This window comes from Dendrobates tinctorius, unplaced genomic scaffold (assembly GCF_039654945.1).
Source record: "Dendrobates tinctorius isolate UK_male_01 unplaced genomic scaffold, ASM3965494v1 ptg000055l, whole genome shotgun sequence".
Lineage (NCBI taxonomy): Eukaryota > Metazoa > Chordata > Amphibia > Anura > Dendrobatidae > Dendrobates > Dendrobates tinctorius.
Genome location: NW_027361723.1, coordinates 2662662 through 2682359, shown reverse-complemented (window position 1 = coordinate 2682359; position 19698 = coordinate 2662662). Strand labels below are relative to the sequence as shown.

The window sequence follows — 19698 nt, the reverse complement described above, 5'->3', positions numbered from 1 at the left end:
GCCATCCACGCAATCCACACGTGTTCCTGTATTACTGGGGTTCTGTTACGTCAGCAGATCCCCCAATGTGTGTCCGCCACTGTCTCCTGCGCTGTCCACCTTCCCACTGCAAGCGGTGGGAATGTGGACAGAGCAGGAGACAGTGGCAGACACACATCAGGGGATCTGCTGACATTACAGAATCCCAGTAACACAGGAACACGTGTGGATTGGGCAGACGGCTACTGTACGCATAAACTGGCGGTGTTGGTGGTCACGTGAAATCCTGGAAACAGAGTGGAGACAGATGCCTAATTGGAGGACGTTGACAACCTGTTGTAGCCTACAAACAATCTAAAACTGCCACCAAGTAGGCCTCGGCCTGCACCCTGGTTCTCCCTGGGCTCCAACAACGCTAGTTGGTGCTCGGAAGTGCTGTCCACACAGAAAAAGACACTTGTTCATGTGAATGTGGGGGTCAGTAATGTCAGCTGATCCCCTGCTGTGTGGAGGGCAAACTGCTGCTGCCTCCAAATTCAAACAACGTCTTATCTTAAACTGCCTCCAAGTAGGCCTCAGCCTACAAAATGACTATCCCTGGGCTCCAACATCGTCAGTTGTTGCTCGGAAGTGCCGTCCACACAGAAAAACACACTCGTTCATGTGAAAGTGGGGTTCGGTAACGTCGGCTGATCCCCCTGCTGTGTGGAGGGCAAAGTGTCCTGCTCCCTCCAAAGTCAAAATACCTCAGCTTTACACCTGGCTCCTAGTAGGCCTCGGCCTGCACCATGATTGTCACTGGGCTCCAACACCGCCTGTTGGTGCTCGGAAGTGCTGTCCACACAGAAAAACACACTCGTTCATGTGAAAGTGAGGTTCATTAACGTCAGCTGATCCCCTGCTGTGTGGAGGGCAAACTGCTGCTGCCTCCAAATTGTAACTACTTCAGATTTAAACATTCTCTGATTTGGCCTCTGTCTCCACTCTGTCTCTAGTATTTCCCCTGACCTCCAACACCGCCAGTTCCTGCTCACAGTTGCCGTCCACGCATTCCACACGTGTTCCTGTGTTACTGGGGTTCTGTTACGTCAGCAGATCCCCCAATGTGTGTCCGGCACTGTCTCCTGCGCTGTCCACCTTCCCACTGTAAGCGGTGGGAATGTGGACAGAGCAGGAGACAGTGGCAGACAAACATCAGGGGATCTGCTGACATTACAGAACACCAGTAACACAGGAACACGTGTGGATTGGGCAGACGGCTACTGTACGCATAAACTGGCGGTGTTGGTAGTCACGTGAAATCATGGAAACAGAGTGGAGACAGATGCCTAATTGGAGCACGTTGACAGTCTGTTGTAGCCTACAAGCAATCTAAAACTGCCACCAAGTAGGCCTCGGCCTGCACCCTGGTTCTCCCTGGGCTCCAACAACGCTAGTTGGTGCTCAGAAGTGCTGTCCACACAGAAAAACACACTCGTTCATGTGAAAGTGGGGGTTAGTAACGTCAGCTGATCCCCTGCTGTGTGGAGGGCAAAGTGTCCTGCTCCCTCCAAAGTCAAAATACCTCAGCTTTACACCTGGCTCCTAGTAGGCCTCGGCCTGCACCATGATTGTCCCTGTGTTCCAACAACGCTAGTTGGTGCTCGGAAGTGCTGTCCACACAGAAAAACACACTCGTTCATGTGAAAGTGGGGTTCGGTAACGTCAGCTGATCCCCTGCTGTGTGGAGGGCAAACTGCTGCTGCCTCCAAATTGTAACTACTTCAGATTTAAACATTCTCTGATTTGGCCTCTGTCTCCACTCTGTCTCTAGTATTTCCCCTGACCTCCAACACCGCCAGTTCCTGCTCACAGTTGCCGTCCACGCATTCCACACTTGTTCCTGTGTTCCTGGTGTTCTGTAACGTGAGCTGATCCCCCAATGTGTGTCCGCAGGCCCGGATTGGCAATATAACCAACCGGGCATTTTCCCGCTGGGCCGCTGTCACGTGGGCCGCTGTCACGTGGGCCGCGGGCGGCAGCGCCCAATCATCTGGCCGCTTGCCAGCTGCTGTGGCCACTGTTGCTCCTGCCGCTGGCCCTCTGCGGGCACGGGGGTGATAGTTTCCAAGTTCCTCCAGCACTGCAGGGAGATAAGCCGCCACGCCCCCCCATCCTCGCCCTAGCATGAGACCCCCTCCCCCCCGCAGCCACTCACAGCGTCGCACTCGTTTGCCTGCTCGCTCTGTTCGCAGGACCTGTGATGAGGTCACAGGAGGGGAGGAGTCAGGGGGTCACATGATCAGGAGCCTTTGTCCAGACCCCCGATCATGTCACCCCTGACTCCGCCCCTCCTGTGACCTCACCACAGGTCCTGTGCGCTCAGCCTTGCCTCTACCGTCTGCAAGACTCTGTTTTTCTGTTGTCATGGTGCTAGTTGAGGTAAGTATGTGTGGGGTCAGGATTTACAGTGTGGATGTAGCAGAGCTGTGTGTGTCTGAGGTGTACGGAGCGGAGCCGTGGGTGTACGAGGTGTGCGGAGCCGTTTGTACGAGGTGTACGGAGCGGAGCCGTGTGTACGAGGTGTACGGAGAGGAGCCGCGCGTGTACGAGGTGTACGGAGCGGAGCCGTGTGTGTACGATGTGTACGGAGCGGAGCCGTGTGTGTACGAGGTGTACGGAGAGGAGCCGCACGTATACGAGGTGTACGGAGAGGAGCCGTGTGTATGAGGTGTACGGAGAGGAGCCACGCGTGTACGAGGTGGACAGAGTGGAGCCGTGTGTGTACGGAGTGGAGCCATATGTGTACGGGATGTACGGAGCGGAGCCAAGTGTGTACAAAGCATACAAAGCGGGCTTTTCCCACGGACACAGGAGTACACGGCGGAGCCCCGAGGAGCATTTTAAAACACACACATGACGTTCCACCTGAAGTGATGTGCTGGAAGCTGACCGGAAATGAGATAATTTCTTGAGGAGATTGTGACGGAACTAGGAATGCTTCAGATCCATCACCGTGTCCTCCTCCGACAGCACAGACAGCAGGATCGCCTTGGAATCGGGGATGCCGGCCATGTGAGCGGATCATGATAGGTCCTGCACCGGGAGGCTCAGGTGGGCACTACAATGGGAGCCAGGCTGCTATAGTATCTTTGTAGAATCTTTCTTTATTTCTTTCTCTCTCTGTTCTTTTTTCTCTCTGTTCTTTCTTCCCCTCTTTCTTTCTTTTTCTTTCCTCTCTTTCTCTCTGTTCTTTCTTTCTCTCTCTGTTCTTTCTCTGTCTCTCTCTGTTCTTTCTTTCTTTCCCCTCTTTCTTTCTCTCTCTGTTCTTTCTCTGTCTCTCTCTGTTCTTTCTTTCTTTCCCCTTTCTTTCTCGCTCTCTCTGTTTTCTTTTTTCTCTCTCTCTCTGTTTTCTCTCTTCCTTAGTGCCAGTCAGTGTGCCCATAATGCCAGCCACTGTGCCCTCAGTACCAGTCAGTGTGATCAGCAGTGCTAAATGGGTGCGATTAGGTGTGCACATGGGTGTGACTAGTTGTGAAATGGGTGTGGCTGGGCGTGGCCAAAATTTGCAGCGGCGCGCTGAGCGCGCCGCAGTCTTTGTCCATCTTTCCCTTCTTCAAAAGTTGGGACATATGATAGGGACGGCTATGACCAGGGGGTCTGGTTGCCCAATAGAGAGCAGTTCTGCCAGGAATTCTGTAATCATGCATACAAAAGGGGACAGAGCTTAGGGAGGAGTACTGTACCTAAAAGCAATAAATAGGACTGAGCTGAAATACTGGGCACAGCTATGACTACATGTTATATAGTCGTGTTAATCTCCTCTCACTTCTTGTAAACTACAAGTGTACAAAGATATTATATAGTCACCATGTGACTAGTGGGCCTGTGTAACTTCAAATGCCAGGGCTGAATTTTAGTCCCAGTCCGGCCCTGTGTGTCCGGCACTGTCTCCTGCGCTGTCCACCTTCCCACTGCAAGTGGTGGGAATGTGGACAGAGCAGGAGACATTGGCAGACAAACATCAGGGGATCTGCTGACATTACAGAACACCAGTAACACAGGAACACGTGTGGATTGGGCAGACGGCTACTGTACGCATAAACTGGCGGTGTTGGTAGTCACGTGAAATCCTGGAAACAGAGTGGAGACAGATGCCTAATTGGAGCACGTTGACAGTCTGTTGTAGCCTACAAACAATCTAAAACTACCACCAAGTAGGCCTCGGCCTACACCATGATTGTCCCTGGGCTCCAACAACACCAGTTGGTGCTCGGCAGTGTCTTTGGCACGGGGACTCCCTGTTGCCCAGCCTGGTTCCAGCACGCCTGCTGTTTCCGGGTAGTGTCAAGGTCACTATGCCACCAATCCGTTGTCCTGTCGTCTTGCGGCCGGGTTAGCCGACTCTACGGTGCCTGCAGTTTAGGTGACTCCTATGTGGGCTGCGGGAACTGGCACTGAAGGCTGGATCCGTAGTGCCAATGGGACATGGACCCCCTGTAGGACTGTGGGTTTCGGTAACTGCGGCCTGGCTACTTTGCTTTCAATGGGTACCTTCTGCTACCCACCCGGGTTCCAGCACTGTCTGCTGGTTCTCGCCAGAGCCTTTGGCCTAGGTGCCTCCATCTCGGTATCCGAGGTCCAGCACCGTCAGCTGGTCCTTGGTAGTGCTTTCTAGCACAGGTACCTCCTGCCTAGTAACCGTGGTCCAGCACCGTCAGCTGTTCCTCGGTAGTGCCATTGGCTCTTGTACTTTTGCTGCCCATCTGGGTTCCAGCACAGTCAGCTGGTTGTCTTCAGTGCCTTTGGCACGGGGACTCCCTGTTGCCCAGCCTGGTTCCAGCACGCCTGCTGTTTCCGGGTAGTGTCAAGGTCACTATGCCACCAATCTGTTGTCCTGTCGTCTTGCGGCCGGGTTAGCCGACTCTACGGTGCCTGCAGTTTAGGTGACTCCTATGTGGGCTGCGGGAACTGGCACTGAAGGCTGGATCCGTAGTGCCAATGGGACATGGACCCCCTGTAGGACTGTGGGTTTCGGTAACTGCGGCCTGGCTACTTTGCTTTCAATGGGTACCTTCTGCTACCCACCCGGGTTCCAGCACTGTCTGCTGGTTCTCGCCAGAGCCTTTGGCCTAGGTGCCTCCATCTCGGTATCCGAGGTCCAGCACCGTCAGCTGGTCCTTGGTAGTGCTTTTTAGCACAGGTACCTTCTGCTTAGTAACCGTGGTCCAGCACCGTCAGTTGGTCCTCGGTAGTGCCATTGGCTCTTGTTCCTTCTGCTACCCATCCGGGTGCCAGCACTGTCTGCTGGTTCTCGCCACAGCCTTTGGCCTAGGTGCCTCCATCTCGGTATCCGAGGTCCAGCACAGTCAGCTGGTCCTTGGTAGTACTTTTTAGCACAGGTACCTTCTGCTTAGTAACCGTGGTCCAGCACCGTCAGTTGGTCCTCGGTAGTGCCATTGGCTCTTGTTCCTTCTGCTACCCATCCGGGTGCCAGCACTGTCTGCTGGTTCTCGCCACAGCCTTTGGCCTAGGTGCCTCCATCTCGGTATCCGAGGTCCAGCACCGTCAGCTTGTCCTTGGTAGTGCTTTTTAGCACAGGTACCTTCTGCTTAGTAACCGTGGTCCAGCACCGTCAGTTGGTCCTCGGTAGTGCCATTGGCTCTTGTTCCTTCTGCTACCCATCCGGGTGCCAGCACTGTCTGCTGGTTCTCGCCACAGCCTTTGGCCTAGGTGCCTCCATCTCGGTATCCGAGGTCCAGCACCGTCAGCTGGTCCTTGGTAGTGCTTTTTAGCACAGGTACCTTCTGCTTAGTAACCGTGGTCCAGCACCGTCAGTTGGTCCTCAGTAGTGCCATTGGCTCTTGTTCCTTCTGCTACCCATCCGGGTGCCAGCACTGTCTGCTGGTTCTCGCCAGTTTCTCAGCCTTCTTGTACCTTCTGCTACATTTCCAAGATCAAGCTTTTTGAAATTGTCTTTGGTAATCCTTATTGATCTCCATGACGATGACCCTGATGATGATGACGACGACCCTGAAGACCACACCAAAGAAGACCAGAAATATGACCCTAAATAATAAGACCAAGAGGACAAAGAACATGAAGACAACCACCAAGATACAGAAGAACAAGAAGCAAAAGCAGAACAACAGAAAGCAGAAGAACATTAAGCATAAGACAAAAAATCAGCATAGAAGAAATCAAAATTATAAGCAGAAGACTAAGCAGTAAATGGGGGTGAGTCTGTTCCTCCTCGTGGTGCCCCTGGAAAATGCCTGCTGCTGCAGGCCAAACTGAACGCGGACAAATCCTTTTGTAAATCTTTTGTGACAGGCAGAACGTAAGGTGTAATCTTATAACTTTTATAGATAAGTACTACAGGAATGCCTGTCACCATAAGAAAATGAAGAAAAAGAAGAATAGGAAGAAGATGAAGAAATAGCATATGAAAATTAATAATAGCTGAATAAGAAGAATATGAAGAATGGAAAAAAAAATTAATGGGGAGAAGATGAAGAAGAAGAAGATGAATAAGGTGAAGAAACAGTTGATGAAAAAAATGCTACTGCTGCGGATCATGAAGGAGAAAGTGTGGGAGAAGTACAAAAGAAGGTGAAGAGCAAGGAAGTTGTGAAACACACATATCTGACTAAATATAAAAAAGGTTAACATAGTCAATATCTTTTTAACTCCGAACGTCTTGAAAAAAAAAATTGGATTTAATGCTGTGCCATGTGATTTGAATAAACCACTATGCCGTTAATGTCTCCTCCACCGCCCACAATACATTCTACATGATTCTTATTTGTTTTCAATTATGTAGAATTAGCCAACAAGGAAATAAAGGCCTTTTTTTAATTCCGATACCGGAAGTCCCATTGACTTGAATGGGACTTCCGGTATCGGAATCGGCGATACCAGCCGATACGATATTTTTGGGTATCGAACGGTATCGCTCAACACTAGTAGTAACCAGAGGTAGGCCAGAAAGCAAATTCACAACATTCTCGGTATTCTGGGGTCTTATATACGATCCCATTATTCTGGTGTTTTATATACATTCCCGTACTTTTGAGTCGTTATATACGGTCTCAGTATTCTGGGGTGTTTGTTCTTTACTATGTGATATGCAGTGGTATGAAAAAGTGTTTGCCCCCTTCCTGATTTCCAATTCTTTTGTCACACTTAACCCCTTAACAACTGATCTGCGCTTCCAGAGCTCCGCGGTGATGGCCCTGCAGGAGGCCAGCGAGGCTTATCTGGTGGGACTGTTCGAGGACACCAACCTGTGCGCCATCCACGCCAAGAGGGTAACAATCATGCCCAAAGACATCCAGTTGGCCCGCAGGATCCGTGGGGAGAGAGCTTAGATCTTCCCGGGCTCCAACCACAACACAAAGGCTCTTTTCAGAGCCACCAAATCTTCCCAAAAACGAGCTGAGTCCTGAACTGCCGGTTTATGTGCGTGTTCTCCATATAGGGATCGCACTCTCAGGAATAGATGGCGGCTGCGGTTTCGGATATCACAGGTGATTGCTGAGCGATAACTGAAATCTCACCTTTCTCTATTCTCATCCATTGTAAAACATGCGGCGTCTATAACATAACCAACGTTAATATAGGGAGAGGGGTAAGGTGTGTGTACCCTCAGAGTGTGGTGAATGCCTATACTGTGATGTAGCCTCTATAAAGCGCTCTAGATATTTCATCCATACAGGAATTCATGACCCATATAGTATATCCAGATAACCATTTGGCCACATCACACAGCGGAGATCATAGCTTTTTCGTAGATGTGGGCGGCTCTGATAAGAGCCTTGGGGGGGTGAGGATGGAGCGGAGACGCATTAACCTCCGAAGCCGTAGAGTGCGGCCCTGGCGCTTGAGCGCGTACACCACGTCCATGGCGGTGACGGTCTTCCTCTTGGCGTGCTCGGTGTAGGTGACGGCGTCACGGATCACGTTCTCCAGGAAGACTTTCAGGACGCCGCGAGTCTCCTCATAGATGAGGCCGGAGATGCGCTTGACGCCTCCCCTGCGAGCGAGACGGCGGATGGCAGGCTTGGTGATGCCCTGGATGTTATCACGGAGCACCTTCCTGTGCCGCTTGGCACCGCCCTTCCCGAGACCTTTCCCTCCTTTACCGCGACCAGACATCTTCCTGTAGTGAGCAGAACACTAAGACTGATGAGCGCAGAGTCCTTTACTTTACATGGAGGAGGTGCGGACCGGAGCGAGAACAGGAGGGATGACGGTTTCCGGGGCGGGGGTTCTAGTATTGAATTCGCAGTTAAGCTCCTCCTCTTCTCTGATTGGCTGAATACAGGACTGTTGGTGATTTTGAATTTCCCGCCTCTAAGTTACAAAGAATATTCAACAAAACTCCCCATCGCGGCGCCGCCGCTAGATCTGTCCGTTATTTGGATTTTTCCGTTGCTATTTTCCAGCTTCTTCAAAATGTAATAAGTAAATAAATACTTTAGGGACAGTGATCTCCAGAAGCCTCATCTGACCCAGGCAGTCGCTCCTCATTACAGGTGGTGGCGGCCAGTACAGGGCAGGGAGCCGCATGTAACGAGTCCCGGAGGCTCCATCCCCGGAGAAGAGGAGAAATATCAGATACAAGATAACGATCCCCAACCACCGATGTGATCTGCAGCGACCATCGCCGCGCACGGGATCTGCTCCAATCAACGTCAGGAATAATGTTCACTAAGACAATATAGAAAAGGGAGTGGGAAGGCGCCAGCACCGATCCGGGGACAAATACGGGTATAGGCAGAACACACTGGAGAGGCGGCACCAGGACCCAGCGCGTGTGACATCAGATTGTGATCGCTAACGCTTCTCCGGAGCGCAATGTGCGACTGAGCGGGAAATTAGGGTTCACTAACGGCTCAGTAAATGACGGCGGAACATCGAAATAAAGAACCGACCATTCGCCCGCTACTTAATTTACTTTCAACTCCTTAGTGACCGTATTCCTGCTGAATCTCTGCTCTGTACAGAATCCGCCTCAAGCACCGCAGACCCCGGCTGTGCACACCATACCCCTCTCCCTTACAATGGATGAGACTAGAGAAAGTGCTGAGCGATAACTGGAATCTCACTTCTCACCTGTGATATCAGAAACCGCAGCCGCCATCTATTCCTGAGAGAGTGCGATCCGTATAGGGAGAACCCGCACATAAACCGGACAGCGGAAGGAAAAGGAGTGTGTAGAATCCGAGACTCCATGAACTTGTATTATTCCAGTGAAGCGCAGTGACGGCCGGGTGCCCTCATAGATCGCTGTAGCGCGGCTCCTGGATTCATCCAGTGTTGTGTCTGCACCTCACTACTACCACCCCCAGCATTCACAGGAAACTCACAAATTGGAATGGAAAGGGTTAATGTCAGAGGAGATAAAGAGAAAGCAGAGATCCAACCAGGAGGATAATCTACTGGAAATGTCACTGAGCAGAGATCATCATTACCAGCTGCGGGAGAGCGAGGACCTATCGCCGAGTGCAACGCACCACCTGCAATCATTATCACTGACCTATTGGAGAGAGGAGGTCCCAGTGTAGACGTTTTCTCCGGAAAGGAGCTGCTCAGCACATGCACGGCCTTGATGAGGACACTACACAGGGCAGCGGAGGAGCAGCTCTTATGGTGAGGGGGTGGGCGGCTCTTAGAAGAGCCTTTGGGGTGATGGCGGAGCAGATCTCACTTGGCGCTGGTGTACTTGGTGACGGCCTTGGTGCCCTCGGACACGGCGTGCTTGGCCAGCTCTCCGGGCAGCAGCAGGCGCACGGCGGTCTGGATCTCCCGGGAGGTGATGGTGGAGCGCTTGTTGTAGTGAGCCAGGCGGGAGGCTTCCCCTGCGATGCGCTCGAAGATGTCATTGACGAAGGAGTTCATGATGCCCATGGCCTTGGAGGAGATGCCGGTGTCGGGGTGGACCTGCTTCAGCACCTTGTACACGTAGATGGCGTAGCTCTCCTTCCTGCTCTTCCTCCGCTTCTTGCCGTCCTTCTTCTGAGTCTTGGTCACGGCTTTCTTGGAGCCCTTCTTGGGAGCTGGAGCAGACTTGGGATCAGCCATAACAAAAGTAAAGCAGCCTCCTCCGTCACAAAGCAGAATAATAACGATCCTGCTCCTCCCAGAGCGGAGGTATTTATAGCCCGGCCATGCAAATGAGCACTGCTGCGAGATCGCCGTGCTATTGGGTGACAAAGTCATGTGACCAACGGAACCGTCACTCGCTCCGCCCACTGCTGCTCATTGGTGGCTCCACAAGTCTTTATACAGCACTATATGGGGGATGCAGTGCAGCTTTATATACCGCCGTGTACCCCCATATAGTGCTGTATACATCTAAATAGCACAGTGAAGCTCCATATACTGCAGCGTACCCTCTTATTGTGCTGTATGCCTCCTATCTATCATGCAAAACCCCCCACGCACAGCTGTAAACCTTCCATATAGAAATAGACACCTCCAGGTAGTAATGTAGCCTTCAAAGTAGTTCTCCGGATGCCATATAGCGCTATTTGCGGCCATTTAATGCTCATACCCAATACTAGAGTTGAGCGAAATGGGTCGAAAAATTTCAAAAGTCGCCGACTTTTGGCAAAGTCGGGTTTCATGAAACGAAACCCGACCCTAGGATGAGGTCGGCCACGAGGTCAGCGACTTACGCGCCAAAGTCGCGTTTCAAAAGTTTGTTTTGCGCTCTTTTTCAGCCAATCAGGATCCACGGACACTGTGGGCAACGTGATAACATAGGCACGGGTCACCACCATCTTTCAGAAGGGCATGCAAGTGATTGGCTTGCTTTGGTGGGCGTCACAGGGGGTATAAAAGGGCGTGCACGCCAACCGCCATCTTACTTCTGCCGATCTTAGCATAGGGAGAGGTTGCTGCTGATGATTCTGTAGGGAGAGCGTTAGGCAGGGAAGAAGAAAAAAAAAACTGATTCTGCTGCTAGCGATTTTGCCTGTACAACACACCAGTCACTGTGTGTGCGGTGCAAGGGGAGGCTATATTTTGGTGGATCAGGGGTGTTGGTTGTTACGCTGCCTTCTAAGGCTTCCTGACGGCTGCATTGCTGTTTACCCACTGCTCTGCAAACTGCTTTTTTAAAAGCAATCCCAATTTTTTTTTTTTTGTCCTGCTGAGGTACTGAGCGTGCATTTTTTCACACCATACAGCGGTGCACACTCCTCACACAGTACCGTGTAACGGCTGTTATCACAGCCACAGTGAAGCCATCTGTGTGTCACTCTGTGAGAATAAGTGGAGGACATGTTCCGTTCTTTCAGACCTGCACCTACTAGTTTTGTCTAGCTTTCAAACAGTTAAATATATTTGCTGTTTGATTACATTCAAAACTATAGAGAGACAGCGTGTGTCAGTCCGTATACTTAAAAAACACGGAGCTTGACAATTTTACGTACACCGGACAGCCGTGTACGTGCACGCTCCTCTCAGTACCGTGTAACGGCTGTTATCACGGCCACAGTGAAGCTATCTGTGTGTCACTGTGGAAGGATAAGTGGAGGACTTGTTCCGTTCTTACAGACCTACACTCTAGGGAGATTCCTATTCTGCCCAATTCTATATACACCTTGTAGTTTGTGATACACTAGCCAATTTCTGCCTTTGACATAGCGCTCTGATATTCAGTGGGCCTCACACAATCCATAAGTGTCCAGTGTCCACAAGTGTGTGCAGAAATTCAAAATCTCCCTTATCCTGTAGTCAATTTTTTCACACCTGTGCCATCGAGCCTGTGACATAGCGCTCTGATATTCAGTGGGCCTCACACAATCCATAAGTGTCCAGTGTCCACAAGTGTGTGCAGAAATTCAAAATCTCCCTTATCCTGTAGTCACTTTTTTCACACCTGTGCCATCAAGCCTGTGACATAGCGCTCTGATATTCAGTGGGCCTCACACAATCCATAAGTGTCCAGTGTCCACAAGTGTGTGCAGAAATTCAAAATCTCCGTGATCCTGTAGTCACTTTTTTCACACATGTGCCATCGAGCCTGTGACATAGCGCTCTGATATTCAGTGGGCCTCACACAATCCATAAGTGTCCAGTGTCCCCAAGTGTGTGCAGAAATTCAAAATCTCCGTGATCCTGTAGTCACTTTTTTCACACCTGTGCCATCGAGCCTGTGACATAGCGCTCTGATATTCAGTGGGCCTCACACAATCCATAAGTGTCCAGTGTCCACAAGTGTGTGCAGAAATTCAAAATCTCCCTTATCCTGTAGTCACTTTTTTCACACCTGTGCCATCGAGCCTGTGACATAGCGCTCTGATATTCAGTGGGCCTCACACAATCCATAAGTGTCCAGTGTCCACAAGTGTGTGCAGAAATTCAAAATCTCCCTTATCCTGTAGTCACTTTTTTCACACCTGTGCCATCAAGCCTGTGACATAGCGCTCTGATATTCAGTGGGCCTCACACAATCCATAAGTGTCCAGTGTCCCCAAGTGTGTGCAGAAATTCAAAATCTCCGTGATCCTGTAGTCACTTTTTTCACACCTGTGCCATCGAGCCTGTGACATAGCGCTCTGATATTCAGTGGGCCTCACACAATCCATAAGTGTCCAGTGTCCACAAGTGTGTGCAGAAATTCAAAATCTCCCTTATCCTGTAGTCACTTTTTTCACACCTGTGCCATCGAGCCTGTGACATAGTGCTCTGATATTCAGTGGGCCTCACACAATCCATAAGTGTCCAGTGTCCCCAAGTGTGTGCAGAAATTCAAAATCTCCCTTATCCTGTAGTCACTTTTTTCACACCTGTGCCATCAAGCCTGTGACATAGCGCTCTGATATTCAGTGGGCCTCACACAATCCATAAGTGTCCAGTGTCCACAAGTGTGTGCAGAAATTCAAAATCTCCCCTGTCCTATAGACACCTTGTACCTTGTTTTACATTACTATATAGTTTGTTGGATTTTGTCTACATTTCTACCAAAAATGAGGAAGGCTGGTGGAAGAGGCCGTGGAATTGGGCGGGGGTTGGCAGCTGGTAATGATGGTGTTGGTGGTGGATCTGATGGTAGTGGCAAGAGCAAAATAGGACCGAATGCAGGAGGTGTTGAGCCTGCGTCATCGTCTGGCTCCACAAGGCCTCGAAGGCTTACTTTTCTAGGAGTTGGCAAACCGCTTTTAAAGCCAGAGCTGCAGGAAAAAGTTTTGGCTTACATTGCTGACTCAGCCTCCAGCTCTATCGCCTCCTCTTATTCAGTTGTAAAAAGTAAAAGCACTGAGTCATCATTGGAGGCTCATGTTCATGAACCACACCTTTCCTTGTGTCCTTCACCCCAACCAAGATTGAAGGATGACGCAGGCCATACTACTGATTACTCCATGGAGCTGTTTTCACATACCACGCCTGGATTATCAAGTGAAATGGTGAATTACCCAGGCCAAGATGAATCTGACATGGAGTGCACTGATGCACAGCCACTGATAGATGATTCTGCTGGTACATTCACTCAGAGCACTACATTGTCCTCGCAGTGTACAGAGCCAGATTCTGACCCTGATGAGACTCAGGTGCCCCTTCCCGCACACTATACCACCATACACGGTGACACAGGGGAAGGTGCACATGACATTGAAGAGGAGGTGATGGATGACCCAGTTGTTGACCCAGATTGGCATCCATTGGGGGAAGAGGGTGCTGCTTCCAATAGCTCAGATGAGGAGCATCCACAGCAGACATCGACATCGCAACAGCTGTTATCTGGCAGGCACGGAGCACTCCAAAGACAGGTTCCAAAAATCAAAAGAGTTGTTGGACAGCTTGTCCAGAGGGTCAAAATATCACAGCGTGCTAGGCCGCAAAATGTCTGCCAAAGTAGGAAGAGTGCAGTGTGGCACTTTTTTGAACAAAATCCTCATGATCAGGCCAAGGTTATCTGTAAGAAGTGCGCAAAGACTTTTAGCCGAGGGAAAAATCTGAAAAATGTGAATACCAGTTGCATGCTTAGACATTTAACCACCATGCACTTGCAAGCGTGGACACAACACCAAACCTCAAGTACCACATGTGCAACTGATCACAAAGAAGGTAGTCAGCAATGCTACATTGTTTCCCCCACTGTAAGCCCACCGGTCAGCACAGCAGCAAATGTTGAGGTGTCGTTGCAAGGCCACAGCAGTCAGGGAATCCCACTGTTATATCAACGAAATACTGAATCTAGGCCATCAGAAAGAACACCAACTCCATCACCATCATCAACCCTCTCTCAGTCCGCCCTGTCCACCGCTACTTCCACCATATGCAGCTCTCAAGTCCAGCTCACCCTCCCAGACACTATGAGTAGGTCAAGAAAGTACTCAGTCTCTCATCCGCGTACACTGGGTTTGAACGCCCACATTGCCAAACTAATCTCGTTTGAGATGATGCCCTTTCGGTTGGTGGAAAGCGCAGCTTTCCGCGAACTCATGGCCTATGCAGTACCACGCTATGACCTACCCAGTAGCCACTTCTTCTCTCGCAAAGCCATCCCAGCCCTCCACCATCATGTGAAAGACCGCATTGTCCATGCACTCAAGCAGTCAGTGAGTGGAAAGGTGCACCTCACAACTGATGCATGGTCCAGTCGGCATGGCCAGGGCCGTTACGTGTCCATCACTGCGCACTGGGTTAATGTGGTGGATGCAGGGTCCACAGAGGACAGCGGTGGTGGGACAGTGCTGCCTAGCCCACGGTATAGGAAACAGTTGGCTGTAGGCGTTCCACCCTCCTCCTCCTCCTCCTCCAGAAGCGAAAGCTCGTCCACAGAGCGCAGTCGTACGAGCACTCCATCTGCAGCTGCCACTGTTGCACACGAGGTGTCCCCCTATTGAGCATCTAGTGGAAAGCGTCAGCAGGCTGTGTTGCAGATGATGTGTTTGGGCGACAGACACACCGCCGAGGTGCTGGCCGAGTACTTTCAGCGACAAACTGAGTCATGGCTGGGCAGTGTACATCTTGAGGCAGGCAAGGTAGTTAGTGATAACGGCCGTAATTTTGTGGCAGCCATAGCCCTTTCAAAACTACCTTGCTTGGCTCACACCTTGAACCTGGTGGTGCAGTGCTTCCTCAAAAATTATCCGGAGTTAACAGCCCTGCTCCAGAAGGTGCGAAGACTGTGCGCGCACATCCGCCGGTCGCCTGTACACTCCATTCGTATGCAGAAGCTGCAGCGATTGCTCCACCTTCCCAACCACCGCCTCATTATCGACATTGCAACAAGGTGGAACTCCACCCTGCACATGGTTGAGCGGCTGTGCGAGCAGAGGCAGGCCATAATGCATTTGTGGGAGGATACACGGCCAGGCACTTTGAGAGCAGACATGGAGTTGACAGGTGTGCTATGGTCGAAGCTGAAAGACCTCTGTAAAGTCCTTCAGTGTTTTGAGTAATGCACAACGGCTGGTAAGCGCAGAAGACGCCATCCTAAGCATGAGCATCCCACTTATGCTTCTGCTCATGCAAACTTTGACGCACCTTAAGGAGCAGGCGTCTGCAGCCAATGTTGACGAGGAGGGAATCCTTGATGACATTCAGCCATTGTCTGCTCAGGGACCTCTCCTGGACGAGGTGGAGGAAGAAGAGGAGGAAGAGGATGATGATGGGGATGATTACTTAGGGGAGGAGGATGCATCTCGTGGGGCAAGTGAAAATGTTGGCGTGGCAAGGTCTGGTACAGGGTTTGTGCGTGACTGGAGGGATGTGGATTTGCCAGAAAGTGCTCCTCCAACCAGCACTCGCAGTGCATCATTGACACCGGGAACATTGGCCCACATGTCAGATTATGCCTTGCAGATCCTAAAAAGGGACCCCCGCATTGCCAAAATGATGAACGATGACGACTACTGGTTGGCCAGCATCCTGGATCCACGCTATAAAGACAAATTACAAAACATCATGCCACAGGAGAACCTTGACCTAATATTGGCTAACAAACAAGCAACTCTGGTAAATCGGTTGCTTGAGGCATTCCCAGCACACAGCAGCGGTGATGGTTCTCACACGAGCCGTACGGGCCGGGGGCAGCTTGGCAGAGGTGTTCGTGGTGCACACAGCAGAAGTGGCGTTGGAGACAGGGGTTTCATGACAATGTTGTGGACTGATTTTTCAAGTACTGCTCACACAACTGGTAATACTGCATTGATGGAAAGTGACAGGAGACAGCAGTTGTCAACTATGGTTACAAACTACTTTTCCTCCCATATCGATGTTCTTCCACACAGGTCATTCCCCTTTGACTATTGGGCCGCTAAACTGGACACCTGGCCTGAATTGGCCCAATATGCCTTACAGGGGCTCGCTTGCCCAGCTGCAAGTGTGCTATCGGAAAGAGTCTTCAGTGCAGCTGGATCAATCCTGACAGAAAAAAGGACCCGTCTGTCAACCCAAAATGTGGATGATCTAACCTTCATTAAAATGAACCATGCATGGGTTTCCAAGGATTTTGTCCCACCTTCCCCTGATGACACATAGAGTGACAGAAAAATGGCTTGCGTTGGTTCACCTGTTCCTGGTACTTCACCTATTTCGCCTTTTGCATCAGCTGAATGTCCAACATCAACATATGCCACTTTCTAAAACTCCCTAACTGTGCTGCCTCCCCCCCCCCATGGCCGGGGTCACCACCTAGCGCACGACACCGTGCGAGTGCCGTTGCCCTGGACAGGTGGGTAGGCCGACTCTTGGGCGCGGGCACTGGCACAGGGTCCCTCATAGTGCAATCAAGTGTCTCTGACGGTGGTGGTGCACACCCGCCGTCAGACACACCGCCGTACTATGAGGGGCCCAGTGCCAATACCGACGCCCACGAGTGGGCCCCCCTTGCTTGGGCAGGGCCCCAGCATTTGCAATCTTTACCTCTCCCTGCTCCTCCGCTGTGTAGTCTGGGCCGTCAAATCCATACTGTGCCTGACACCGTCTGAGCCTGCCTCCTGATGTATAGACATATATTTTGAATGTGTACACTTTGCTATCCATACATGTTATCCGGGGATACGGTACCCTTTCTCACCTTTGTGCAATCACGTGTAATCCATACTGGGCGTGAGAATGGCTGGCGAGCTGTTAAGCAAGCTACAGCACCTGTAGTTTGCACACGTAAGTTTTTCATTTTTTCAGGAATGATGGTTAGGCCTAATTCCGGAACGGCAGTTGACCTGCACTTACTGGGAAATCATTGTTCGCGGGTAATAATTGTAATCACAGATCCCCATCACTAACGCTGTTCAGCGGGTTATCTGCACCTGTAAGCGACAAACGCTGGCCTTTTCAGTGTAGCGCACATGCAGCCACGGACATGTAAGGGCATGACACACCAGTTATTGGCCAATCTCATGTGCCAGAGCCTCACGTGTCCCTCTAGTAAGCCGGACTCGGACCGCGGGGCATGACGGAGTCTCGTTCGTTAACAGAATTAAGATTGCAATGTGTGCATCTTTTCTGTAGCTTGCATGGTTGAGGTTTCCCAGGTGGAGTCGAATTAAACCGTAGGCTCCACTCCTGGTGGTGCCCTTCTGGACATTTCTTTAAGGTTCAGCTTTGCAACCATACTGCCCACGTAAAACAAACACTTTGCCTTCATGAACGCTGTTTGGAGGGTCATGACTCGTGGGAATAACGCCGCCCAATCAGTTAACCTGCTAGAGAGATCCTTCGTTGCTCCCAAGCATGACATCACACTCCCTAGGAGGAAGGTAATGCCACTGTGGCGACCGTACTCCTGGGGGCGACACAAGTGCACTGATGCCCAGCCACTGCTCGATGAATCTGCTGGTACATTGACCCAGACCACTACATTCCCCTCGCACGCTACACGACCTTAATCTGACCCTGATGAAACTCAGGTTACCCTTCCCATATACAGTTCCATCTTACACGGTGACAAAGAGGAAGCTGCAGATGAAAGTGCAGGTTCGGCCCACCCGCCATCAGACACACCACCGTACTATCAGGGGCCCTGTGTCAGTGCCGTCGCCAACAAGTGGGCCCCCCCTGCTTGCTCAGGATCACAGCACTTGCAAGGTTGAAATACTGTGCAGTGAGATGGAAGATGGGGACGACGAGGAGTCCAGACTAGTACAGGGATTCCCTAGCGAGGAGACTTATTTCATTGTTTTCAATGTTGGGACAGCAATTTTTGGGGAGCACTATACTCTGGAGAATGATAGATGGGGCCCACCATACACTGGAACATTCCAAAGGTGGACATCAGACACTGGAGCAGCATTTACAGGGCCCATTATACACTAGAGCATTAGAAATGGGGCCCATTATGTTTGGAGCATTATTTGGGCCCATAAGACAGTGGAGCTTCATCCATGGGGACCAACATATACTGTAGCAGGATGTGGAGCTCATCATATACTGTTTCAAACATTATATGGGACCAATGATTCTGTATGGAGAAATAGATGGGCCTTGTCATGAGATGTAAAAAGTGAAGTATTTTTCATTGTACTATACCGCTATTTCTCTGCCGTATCGGAGCATGATGAGTTGTGGTATGTGTTAAAGGGGCGCTCTTTCGCCCAGGGCACATGAAAACCTGGAGCCAGCCCTACCCCCCCACAACTTTAGCCAAATAACCCCCATTTTTCGGTGCGTAACTTGTATTATGAAGTTAATTAAGGTTGACAAGCTTAAGTAAGAAGAATTGATGCTTTTGGCATTCAAATGGGCACTGTAGGTGTGTTTCCTGTCCTCCTCTCACTGCCGACTTTTATTCCCCATTGACTTACATTGGGTTTCGTGTTTCAGGACGACCCAGACTTTTCCCTATAGCCGGCCGATCTTGCTCTTCCCGACTTTTGGAAAAGTCGGGTTTCACGAAACGAAACTCGACCCTAAAAAAACAAAAGTCGCTCAACTCTACCCAATACCATTAATACACTGCAGTGTACCCTCATAGAGTGCAGTAAATGTATATACTTTGATGTAATCTCTATAAAGCGCTCTAGATATTTCATCCATACAGTAATTCCCGACCCATATAGCGCTGTATATCCAGGTAACCATCTGTTTTAACCGCTGATGTCACATAACACCGCAAAATACCCGCAATCTCCCTCTGTGGCCACATCACACAGCGGAGATCATAGCTTTTTCTTAGTAGATGTGGGCGGCTCTGATAAGAGCCTTTGGGGGGTGAGGATGGAGAGGAGACGCATTAACCTCTGAAGCTGTAGAGAGTGCGGCCCTGGCGCTTGAGCGCGTACACCACGTCCATGGCGGTGACGGTCTTCCTCTTGGCGTGCTCAGTGTATGTGACGGCGTCACGGATCACGTTCTCCAGGAAGACTTTCAGGACGCCGCGAGTCTCCTCATAGATGAGGCCGGAGATGCGCGTGACGCCTCCCCTGCGAGCGAGACGGCGGTTGGCAGGCTTGGTGATGCCCTGGATGTTATCACGGAGCACCTTCCTGTGCCGCTTGGCGCCGCCCTTCCCGAGACCTTTCCCTCTTTTACCGCGACCAGACATCTTCCCGTAGTCAGCAGAACACGATGACTGATGAGCACAGAGTCCTTTACTAAAAAAACTCGGTGTGGCAGAACTAACTGGAGAGGCGGCACCAGGACCCAGTGGATAAAAATAAGAATCAGCCGAAAAGAAGTGAGTCCGTGAATTCCCTCTCTTCATCAGTTGGAGCATATGGATCTGAGAGTGACAGAGAATCCTCTTATAGATCGGGACCTGTTACAAGATATGCTTATCAA

The 19698-nt window shown here is 50.7% G+C and overlaps 3 protein-coding genes and 1 long non-coding RNA gene across 4 annotated transcripts in view; 1 reads left to right on the top strand and 3 right to left on the bottom strand.

Annotated features, from left to right (window-relative positions):
• The window catches only part of LOC141091721 (uncharacterized), a 30532-nt gene extending 23153 nt beyond the window's left edge, over positions 1 to 7379 (top strand). Inside the window, exon 2 of the long non-coding RNA XR_012232558.1 lies at positions 7176 to 7379. This is a non-coding gene — a long non-coding RNA (uncharacterized lncRNA). The remainder of the gene's footprint in view (positions 1 to 7175) is intronic.
• A 147-nt stretch (positions 7380 to 7526) lies between these two features.
• On the bottom strand, positions 7527 to 9490 carry LOC141091615 (histone H4-like). Its single transcript, XM_073577300.1, has one exon. It carries the CDS (start codon positions 8113 to 8115, stop codon positions 7735 to 7737), a length of 381 nt encoding a protein of 126 aa, XP_073433401.1. The 5' UTR covers positions 8116 to 9490; the 3' UTR covers positions 7527 to 7734.
• A 133-nt stretch (positions 9491 to 9623) lies between these two features.
• Positions 9624 to 10076, bottom strand: LOC141091617 (histone H2B 1.1-like). Its single transcript, XM_073577301.1, has one exon. The coding sequence runs from the start codon at positions 10042 to 10044 to the stop codon at positions 9667 to 9669; it is 378 nt and encodes a 125-aa protein (XP_073433402.1). The 5' UTR covers positions 10045 to 10076; the 3' UTR covers positions 9624 to 9666.
• Positions 10077 to 19150: 9074 nt separating this feature from the next.
• On the bottom strand, positions 19151 to 19462 carry LOC141091720 (histone H4-like). The gene has a single exon (XM_073577410.1). The coding sequence runs from the start codon at positions 19460 to 19462 to the stop codon at positions 19151 to 19153; it is 312 nt and encodes a 103-aa protein (XP_073433511.1).
• Between the last annotated feature and the right edge of the window lie 236 nt (positions 19463 to 19698).

Bases quoted from the DNA above. Each gene is read 5' to 3' on its own strand.
- LOC141091617 (XM_073577301.1), bottom strand. From the start codon at position 10,044: ATGGCTGATCCCAAGTCTGCTCCAGCTCCCAAGAAGGGCTCCAAGAAA.
- LOC141091615 (XM_073577300.1), bottom strand. From the start codon at position 8,115: ATGTCTGGTCGCGGTAAAGGAGGGAAAGGTCTCGGGAAGGGCGGTGCC.
- LOC141091720 (XM_073577410.1), bottom strand. From the start codon at position 19,462: ATGTCTGGTCGCGGTAAAAGAGGGAAAGGTCTCGGGAAGGGCGGCGCC.